The 10,471-nt window shown below is 41.0% G+C and overlaps 1 protein-coding gene across 1 annotated transcript; it reads left to right on the plus strand.

The window, feature by feature from the left end:
• The first annotated feature begins 1,480 nt into the window (after positions 1-1,480).
• Positions 1,481-10,199, plus strand: LOC137893789 (sodium- and chloride-dependent GABA transporter 2-like). Its single transcript, XM_068739224.1, has 15 exons — positions 1,481-1,688; positions 2,104-2,313; positions 2,684-2,818; positions 3,108-3,248; positions 3,905-3,986; positions 4,152-4,284; positions 4,466-4,600; positions 5,363-5,478; positions 5,553-5,677; positions 5,864-5,976; positions 6,061-6,198; positions 6,585-6,687; positions 6,937-7,037; positions 7,945-8,115; positions 8,282-10,199. Exons 1-15 carry the CDS (start codon positions 1,568-1,570, stop codon positions 8,444-8,446), a joined length of 1,989 nt encoding a protein of 662 aa, XP_068595325.1. The 5' UTR covers positions 1,481-1,567; the 3' UTR covers positions 8,447-10,199.
• Positions 10,200-10,471: the final 272 nt, after the last annotated feature.

Below are 10,471 nucleotides of genomic sequence, written 5' to 3' on the forward strand. Positions count from 1 at the left end.
TCTCTCAGCATCTATGAAGATAGAACGATAGAACCATCAGGAACAACATCCTATAGCCTACACAGGACTGCTTGAAGCAAATGCATTCGGCTTCTTGGTTGAGCTTCCACACAAGGAACTGTGATCCACACTGTGATCTGGCTGCAAGGCCAGAGTGGATTCTCATTTGCCGGAACTGAGAAGCTCCTCTGCCTTTGTGGCACCAAGACTTCATCTATTTTTTATTTTATTTTTTTTACCTCAGGCCATAATTTGGGAATTCTGAAGACTTTGGCCCTTAGAATGGGGGCTAAGATCCACCCCGCGTGTACAGCACACATACAGTCATATTTGTGCCAGAAGGAGCACATCACTGAAAGTGGCTTCAAACAAGACCAGATGTGATTCCCACCCTTGTTGCTTTCAACAATGACCTTAAAAAATCTCAAGGTGGGTCTTGGTCTAACTTAGATCCCACTATAAGAATAAAAATTGCATAGAACTCTAGCAGTGACTGACGTTATGTGCGTCACTGTGGAGCACGAATGCAGACAAGGTAAAAAAAAAAAGAGAGAAGAAAAAAAGGAAGAAAAAAAAAAAAAAAAAAAAAAAGATCCCACTAAAATTTTGAGAGCGATCCGGTAACTCGTCTGTATTTTTCCATTTACTAAAATGGAGGCTTTTTTAAAAATAATCATATCTTGTAAAATATTCATTCAATTCACTCAGCAAAAATCACAATCATAAAGGGGTCTGATATACACTATCATGCAGAATGTCTTCTGGATCTGATCTCCATTTATGGATTCAAAAATCAGTTACAAACACACATCAACTCCGATTCCCTTTACTTTTTATGGTTGCTGTATAAAGATACATGTTACGGCTGCAGCTGGCAATATTGTTTTGCGGTTCATCTGTCATCTCTCTCCCTGCCTGCACTTCCTCTGGCCCGGTAAAGAGGGGCTCGTCCTTTTCTTAACAGTATCCCACAATGCAACGCCAACAGCCATATTTGTGGGCAGCGTTTACAAAGATGTACACGATTGCTAATCTAGAACATTTTGCTTAATATGATTTGCCTGAAATGATCTGAGCAAACACGAAGCATTTTGTTGGTATTTAATGATTTCCGTTGCTCTTTCTGTATATTGTCTTTTATTAAGAAAGCTTTGTCTCTTAGCCCTTACGGTGTTTCTGGAGAGTCATATGTAAAGGAATGCTCACTAGTACAGGTGTATAGGTGTACGTGCGTCATGTCAGATCGGTGAATTGCAGCAAATTCTTGCTCCGACATGTGCGGTCACCTGGACTCCTGGCCACGCCCTCCGGTTGCAGCCTGCTCATTGATTGGAGCCTCAATCTTCCACCTGGCCAATCCCAGCCATTTCATCAGGGAGGCCTGCTCAAGCCTCTGCTGCTCGGTCGCGGCTGCTTGTCAATGTGTGGTGCCTCGTGAAAACTGAAGGGCGTACCTGTAATGTTGGCAGCTATCCTTTTTGGTGCGTTTACAACTTGGCAGCCTTCAGAGTAACAGTTACGCTGATTGCTCAGCCTTATCATAATCAAACTAGCGTGGAAGCAAGCAATGTGTGATACAAACAGAAGTCTGCGGTCGTCACTCGTCATGTCAAAGAGAATGTATCCGTCAGGTGGAGAAAAACAGAACAAAAAAAGGATGGAAGAAGAAAAGAAACAACAGTCGAAAGGTAAATATTTAATGTTGTTTTGTGGGGACTAACGGTTAGAGTTGGTTTTTCGGTTAACCGGGCAGCTCTCGTGCAAATCTTTATTTAAGAAAAAGATTATCACAAAGTAAGAGCGATACGTCAACTGACTGTACTGGGTTGGGCAGTGCACTGTCATTCAATGTAATCTTTATTTGCAAGGGCCCCTTGTTCTTATTTTGCTCAGGGTCCCAAAATAACCTTTGCTGACTAAAGGTCAAATTAATACAAATGAACACAGTGGATAATAATTAAGTATGATAGTTATTATGGCACTTGCTGAGATGCATGAAGTCTTCATCAAATGATCTGTTTCCTGTTCCTGTTCAGCTCCATGATGCTTCACAATGCCCCATTTCCTCTTTGTACTTAAAATGTCCTCTTTTTTTGCATAAAGGGAGCAAAGATGACATGGAGAACTTATCAAAGAGAAATCCCTTCAATGGACACAGCATGTCACTGGACATTGTGTCCAATACTGAGGAGAAGATGATAGACAGGGGTCAGTGGGGCAAAAAAATAGAATTTGTTCTGTCGGTGGCTGGAGAGATTATCGGCCTGGGGAACGTCTGGCGTTTCCCCTACCTGTGTTATAAAAATGGAGGAGGTGAGTACTCATCCCTGGTTTCTTTACTGTGCATCCTTCAACATGCAAAATATCTGATTTTAGTATTATTGACTTGGATGCATAACCGCAGTTTCCCTCTAAACAGCAGTGCAGGTTGCACTGTCATGCTGCAGACCCAAAATATTTACAACCATAAACTCAAAAACTCTGGAAACTCTTGAGAAAAGTTAGTGATAAATTGCATGATGGTGGGTGATTTCAATATGTCATGAAAATTATCTCATTAACACTCCATGTTAAATATGTTATTAAATCAGAGCAGCTCAGGTCATTTGTCTCTGTTATTCCATACTGCTTGAGAGCACATGGAAGCTGCCTGAGTGAACTGTTCCATTCCCCTTATGTATAGGAGCCTTCTTCGTCCCGTACCTCATCTTCCTGTTTGCTTGTGGCATCCCAGTCTTCTTACTGGAAACATCTCTGGGCCAGTACACCAGTGAAGGTGGCATCACCGCCTGGAGGAAAATCTGCCCATTGTTTGAAGGTAATCCACCCATCTTTCTTCAAAAAATGGTAGTTTTAATGATGGTTAATGATTTTTTTTTTTTTAACAAGTTGAAATTTGGCATCCATTTACCAAGACGAATAGCATTTCCGGATTACACCTCCTACGGTCGCCCTGGCGCTCTCGTGCGCTCTGTGTTGTTTGTTTTTTCATGTTAATTGTGCATCTGCGTGCTCTGACACTTGTGAAGAGCTACTAAACTTTAGATTTAGACTGTCTTCCTCTTCATTTTTCTTACACAGTAATAAACTCGATGTGCTTCTTGCAGGACTGGGTTATGCCACTCAGGTAATTGTCGCTCTGCTTAACATCTACTACGTCATTGTGTTAGCCTGGGCCATTTTCTTCTTATACAACTCCTTCACCTGGGATTTGCCCTGGGCTTCCTGCAACAACACCTGGAATACAGGTGAGACGGAGAACCATCAGGCCTCTTTTAGACACCTGGCCAGGGTCACCCAACTAGACCTTAGCAAACCTTAGCATGCTAGCACCAATATTTACCCTCGCCAAAGAGGAGGCAAGGGTATTGCAATTGGGTGCGTTTGTATGTTCGTATGTTTGTTTGTCTGTTTGTTTGTATGTTTGTCTGTCCGAGCACATAAACTAGTAACCCAATCAACTTGAAATTTTTACACAAGCAAGGTTCTGTCCGTGGCTCGGTCCTCCCCGAGAACGGCGTTGATCCGGATCTGGATCCAGATTCTAGAATTATTTCTACATCTGGAATTGTGCCTGTGCTGTAAACTGCCACTTTAAGAGGGAGGGACACGAATGGCATGATGGGAAAAAGAGTGCAGAAGGAGTCTTGTCGTACGTTCCGGAGCTGCAAGCTAGAGCAGGTTTGGCCCCTCTGATCCGGAAGCCCTGTTTACTGTCTCACAAGATCCAATAGTCTTTTGGAGGCGAGGGTCTGCAATCTCTGATTGTCGTTTTCTAGTTTTAAATTTAATGGCTGCGTCGATTCAGGTTCTTGGTCATAAATGTAAAAATCTTTGGAGAAAGCTGTAAAAAAAATCATAGGATTTTAATTCGTTTTTTGTTTTTGTTGGTCCTTCATTCAAGATTCCTGTGTGACATTCCAGAAGGGAAACAGCTCCATGGATCTCCATGTGAATGCCACCTCTCCTGTTATTGAGTTCTGGGAGTAAGTGCCTTTCTATTTTTTTTACCCTCACCACATTCCATAGTTTTCAACAAGTTCACAAACTATCCAAACTTGTTCTCTTACAGATACAGTCCATTATAATGTTTATTTTTAGACCACAACTAAAAAGGCCGTAATCCCTTTTTGTTTTTGTGCGTCCCACAGGAGACGAGTTCTGAGGATATCATCAGGAATTCATGACCTCGGCTCTCTGAACTGGGACCTGGTCATCTGTCTGGCCATTGCCTGGGTTATGTGCTACTTCTGCATCTGGAAGGGAGTCAAGTCTACCGGAAAGGTGGAACCTCTACTCCATTCATGATTAATTCAGGAACATTTCTGAGAAGCTTTAGATACATCTGTTCTTGCAGAATTGACACCACATAACTGAAAATTTGAGCTCAAACACACACTTGAGTTTTGTCTTTGCTACGTTGGAGAAACGTGTGTGATGAGGAGGTGATGCCGTTTCTCTTCAGGTGGTTTACTTCACAGCTACCTTCCCCTATGCTATGCTACTGATCCTTCTGATCAGAGGGGTCACCCTGCCAGGAGCCTCCGGAGGAATCTACTTCTACCTCTACCCCGACCTTCAACGCCTGTCTGACCCGCAGGTAGGCCAGAAGATTTGCTTCCCTTCCGGTGTGAATGTCCTGTAATACCAGCCCTGCTTATACAGTCACCCTCACCATGCTCAACATTTTAAGAAGGTGACCTTCCTGAATTGTTTCATATCAAACTAGAAAAGCACTCAGAGAGCGCAATCCTCCACCAAACAGCTCATTCCCCTCCTAACTGGATTTACACCGTCCACATAGTGATCTGGATCAGCACGAAAAGGTTCTAAATTGTTCTTGGTATCTTTATATTGGTGTATAAAGTGAATCAGAGTTTATTTTTAACTGATTTTTGAATCCATAAATGGAGTTTTCAATGTTAAAATGTTATATTTTTTCCTGACCTCATTCTGGATCCGATCCAGAAGACATTTTCCATGATAGTGCATATAGGACCCCTTTATGACTGTGATATTTGAATGAATTTAAATAACATTTAACAAGATTTGATTTAATTATTTTAACAAGCCTCCATTATAAGTAAATGGGGGAAATCCGGATTAATTTGTGTATGTCCCCGTGATGTGCTGGCAACGCATTCAGGGTGTGCCCTGCCTCTCGCTCATGGCAAGCTGGGATCAGCTCCAGCAACTCCCGTGACCCGCAAAGCGGAAAAGAAAATGAATGAACATCATCATGGCAGCGATACGCGTCTGTGACATGTCCTGGGAACCGTTTGCATGTTTTCTGTTTCTCTGGGGTGTTTTTGTTTTAATTTTTTCCCCGTGTTTACCGACTTTTCCTCTCATCCATCTTAAGGTGTGGATGGACGCTGGTACTCAGATCTTCTTCTCGTTTGCGATCTGCCTGGGTTGTCTCACCGCGCTGGGAAGCTACAACAAATATAACAACAACTGCTACAGGAAAGCACAGAAGTCATTTCAACAGCTTGAAAATAAACCAGCAGTTGCTCAAAATCATTATGAAATAATTTCTTTGTTATTTCCAGGGATTGCCTTTGCCTCTGTTTCCTGAACAGTGCTACAAGTTTTATTGCAGGATTCGCCATCTTTTCCATCCTGGGTTTCATGTCCTACGAGCAGAATTTGCACATCTCAGAAGTGGCTGAATCTGGTTGGTTTTTCTTTAATGCATTCACACCATTGACTAAATTAGTTTTGGTTGAATAATTGTGACAGAAAACCCAATTCAAAGTTTGACTGAATCGATTTCCTTAAGCCTCTCACTGGCCAATGTGTCTTTAGAGATGTTTCTGATGGACTATAACTCATAACGGGACTTTTAATTTGTCTGACTCAGGTCCGGGTCTGGCCTTCATAGCCTACCCTCGCGCTGTATCCATGATGCCTTTCTCTCCTCTGTGGGCCTGCTGCTTCTTCATTATGATTGTCTTTCTAGGACTGGACAGTCAGGTGAGACCAGCAGAATATTAAAGCATTAAAACATGTACCGGTCAAACAAATACACCTGACGTGTATTATGTGTGTCCTGATCAGTTTGTAGCTGTGGAGAGCTTGGTGACGTCCGTAGTAGACATGTACCCCTCAACCTTCCGGCGTAAGAACCGTAAGGAGCTCTTCATCCTGGCGGTGGCTGTGGTGTCCTTCCTCATCGGGCTCATCATGTTGACAGAGGTCAGTCTCCTAAGTCACAACATAATGTAAATAAAAACAAAAATTGAAATCAAAATCTCCTATTTCTACCCTGTTTTATGTTGTTAAATAAGGCAATTGGTTTGAAATTGTAATGTTAAAACACCCTCTGCGTCTCACTGTCTTCAAAGTGGACAAACTCCGATCCAAACACAGGTGTGTTTTCTGGTAGGGCGCCATCACTTTGGCTTTGTTTTCTGATTGCACACATTTAATGTACTCATAAACATCATTGTCTGACTGGTGATGATGCAAAAGAGGAGAATGGCCTCTGCACAGATTTCTTCCTTCCTGCCCGTCACACTCTGGGGGAGGTGATGTTCACTCGTTAACCCTACAGAGTCATGTCCCGCTGCCTGTCTCCACAGGGGGGCATGTATGTCTTCCAGCTCTTTGACTACTATGCAGCCAGTGGGATGTGCCTGCTCTTTGTAGCTCTCTTTGAGACTGTTTGCATCGCTTGGGTTTATGGTGAGTGTTTCATTCTGGCTATTTGGTAAAGCATGAAGTGATTTTCTTTTGATCCAGTTTTTATTCTGCCTCCTACAATCAGCTGATCAGTCCAATTGAACCAGTGTTTTTCCTTCAGGCATGAGACTGAGTGATGAGAATGTTAGCGAAATTTCATGTGCAAAAGTGACAAATCTAGCTGATTTCTAAGTAGCAATTTCATCTGTCATGAAATCTATTGCACGATAACTCACTTCTCCTTGTTTACAGGAGCAGACCGTTTCTATGACAACATAGAGGACATGATTGGCTATCGCCCTTGCCCTGTCATCAAGTACTGCTGGCTCTTTGTCACCCCTACAATATGTTTGGTGGGTTTTTAAACACTTCTATGTCACTTTCCTCATGGAAGAGCACCCTGTGCTGGTCAGTGTTAAAAATGCATTTCAAATGGAATATAATTTAATTCCCTCCTCCGAGGAGGTTATGTTTCACTGCCGGCATTGATTTGTTTGTCTTTCTGTTAGCAAGATAATTTTAAAAAATTGGTAATGTTACCTGTGGTGTTATCCAGAATGGTATATATATATATGTGAAAACTAGAGGGCAGGGGAGGCCCAAGTACGAGGAGAGTTCACGAGGCAATGGCGTTGCAGCCAGAGAATAAAAGAGGCCCCGTGTAAACTTGACAAGCTGTCGTTATTTATAAAAGAATCCAACACAACAACCAAGAACAGATTATTAAATTTTGGTGATGATCCAGAAGAGATCCTGGATTCTGGATCACTTTGAAATCTTCGGTAACATAGCAGTCAAGAGCACTTCAATATTTGTTACTCAATATCTCCATTGATTATTGACCAATGTTTATATAATTTGATAGTCATGTAGGGTGGTTACCTCCATCTCGGATCGGATCCAGAATGTGGATATTACATTTTAACATTGAAAACTCCATTTATGGATTCAAATGTCAGTTAAAAATACATATAAATTCTGATTCACTTTTCCTTCTCATGGTTGGTGTATAAAGATGCCAAGAACAATTTAGAACCTTTTTATCATGATCCAGATCACCATGTGGATGGTGTAAATCTAATTACGAGGGGAATGAGCTGCTCGTAATTCTAGTTTGAATATTTCCTATATTTGTGTATCTATAATGAGCATTCATGTTAAAGCTTGTTGCTATTTTCATGAATTATTTTATACTATTGTAGATATTTTAGTATGAAAAGTATCATCAGAACGGTAACATGTTTTTGTCTCTATTCTCAGGGAACCTTTGTTTTCGCCTTAATCAAGTACTCGCCGCTGAAGTACAACAACAAATATGTATACCCGTGGTGGGGCAATGCCATCGGCTGGATCCTGGCCCTGTCCTCCATGCTGTGTATCCCTGTGTGGATGGCAGTGAAGCTGTACTCCACCCCAGGAACGCTGAGACAGGTAGCCTTTCCTAGCTCACCAACACAGAAACGTTCTTTTAAACTTCAATAGTAACTGAACTGCAGCTGAGGAGCGACTGCTGGTATCAGGTTTAACCTGTAAATCTGAATATAGATGTACAGCATATTACAAGTCTTCCTTTGCTTTGTGAATATTGTGTTTCCAGCGTCTCGTTCTCTTGACCACTGCTTCTATCGAGCTACCGAAGACGAAGCAGGAGCAGGAGAGATTGCAGGCCGTCTTGGCAGCAGAAGGCGACACACTCCGTCAGAAGTCGCTTCCCACGAAGGATGGCTACTTCCCTGTAGATGAAAAGGAGTCTAACTGCTAGAGACTGGAGGGCTGGGCTCCGAACTCTCTCAGACAACACCTCGCCCAACAAGGGAGCATCTGACTTGTCACCTGCCCTGTAACTGCTGCTGCAGCTTTCCCCTTCTTGCACAGCCTGCAACACACAGCATGATGACAATCTTGTTAAGAGAGGTTTTGTTTGGTCGCCGTCTCATTGGCCGGTGGCAGAGTCATATGTGCTTTTGAAAGAAAAAAATAACATGGACGTTGTTGCAAAGCAGCGGCCAAGAATGGACATTTGATCATGTCTGCTTTCCAAGTGTAACATAGGACACCACAGGGTGTTGCCCTCTCCTTAAAAAGGAAGCGGCTGTTTGCCAGGGAGATGTCAGTTTCCTGTAGGGTAGCCAGAGTGTTTGCTGTGCATGGTTTTGAGAGGCGTCTGATGATCTAATCTGGTGAATATTTTAATATTTTGATTTTTTATATTATGGTTTGGGTTTTAAATGTATTTTCTTTGATAGGGTCTCTAACTGAAGACTGGAGTGATTGTGTGGATCTTGGGGAATGAATGACCGGGCGTGGGAGAATGACGCCTCAGGTATGCAGCCTTTTAAAGTTTTAGACGTATCTTATTAAATATGTGTTTTAACAAATGGTAATGTTGTATTTGTTTATTACAGTGTTCAAGGGTTGCAGCTGCCTGCAGTCTTTTGTATTGAGTTTAGTTCTAGTTTTGCTTTGCGTTAGTCCGCTCTGTGTAGTACATCTGTGTTTGTTCATCGAGTAAACTTGTAATTTCAATCTCTTCTTTTTTCATTATGTCACTTCCCTCATGTAGCATTCCGTTGACACTCCAATACCCCCCCATACCTGATCTTTTTTTATGTGTGGTTTCATCTCGTGCATGTGTTTGCAGTGTGTTGTTTTGCTTTCAATAAGTTTGCAGTGAATTGGGGTGTGTGTTAACGTTGCGGGGGTTTGCCGCCTTGTAAGAGCGGTGTCATTCGGGTTCCACTGGGAGTTTGCAGGCAATAAATGATAACGTGAAATAGTGATTTCCCATCTTTCATTGTTAAATAAATAGTGTAAACCGTCTTCCTTGTGCTTGCCCCTCTCAACTGTGACAAAAGAGTTTTGAACAAATTAATGCCATAACTTGTGTTGGATGATATTTTTCTTTATTTATTATTTAATATTATCTACTTGACTAAGTTTGATTATTGATCGATGGAGTAGTGTGGTTTTCTTAACCTGATCAATTGAAAGGGTTTATGTTATAATAACAGCAATAATCTATCCATATAATTTTACAACTATACAATTGAATATGCAATGATTGTAACTTAAGTAGTGAACTGATCAAACGGAAAAATTCAGCAACATGGCAATAAAAATAGCAACATGCTGCAGTCAGGAAATTAATAATCTGCTGGCGGTGACTATATAAAATTATTTGAATGTTTTTTTTCCCAGCATGTGCTGACATGTTGACCCCGGAGACATATGGCGCTCAGGATCAGCACTGGACAGTTCCATAGGTAGTCAGCTATATGGGCCATTCTACTGAATTGGTTCAAATTCATAGTTGGAATTTTTGTGAAATTTGTATGTTATTCAGGAAAGACTTTTATCATATTTATGTTGCTCAACATCTTAGGGGCACATATATATTTGAACAGTCAACTTTCACATTGTATTTTCTAACTTTTCCAAAATATCTTTCCTTTCCTAAAATTTGTCACAACCGAAACACAAACTTTTATTCGAATAAAAATGATTATATTAACCTATTCATATTTTTTTCTATTTCATACTGTACAGAGTATTTAAAAAAAATAATATATGTGGTTTCTGCATTAAAATTAATTTGAATGCATTTTTAGCAGAATTTAATGTTATTTATTTCTAAATGTACCAAAAATTTAATGCTATCTTTCCTTGTAAAATGTTTAAAGTTGATCATATTGACTCCATAATTCATGCTTGCTTAAAGCACACATACACTTAACCAATCATTATCATAAAATATATGTTGATCATACAGTACATTTTATTTTTGTTA

This window comes from Brachionichthys hirsutus, chromosome 5 (assembly GCF_040956055.1).
Source record: "Brachionichthys hirsutus isolate HB-005 chromosome 5, CSIRO-AGI_Bhir_v1, whole genome shotgun sequence".
Lineage (NCBI taxonomy): Eukaryota > Metazoa > Chordata > Actinopteri > Lophiiformes > Brachionichthyidae > Brachionichthys > Brachionichthys hirsutus.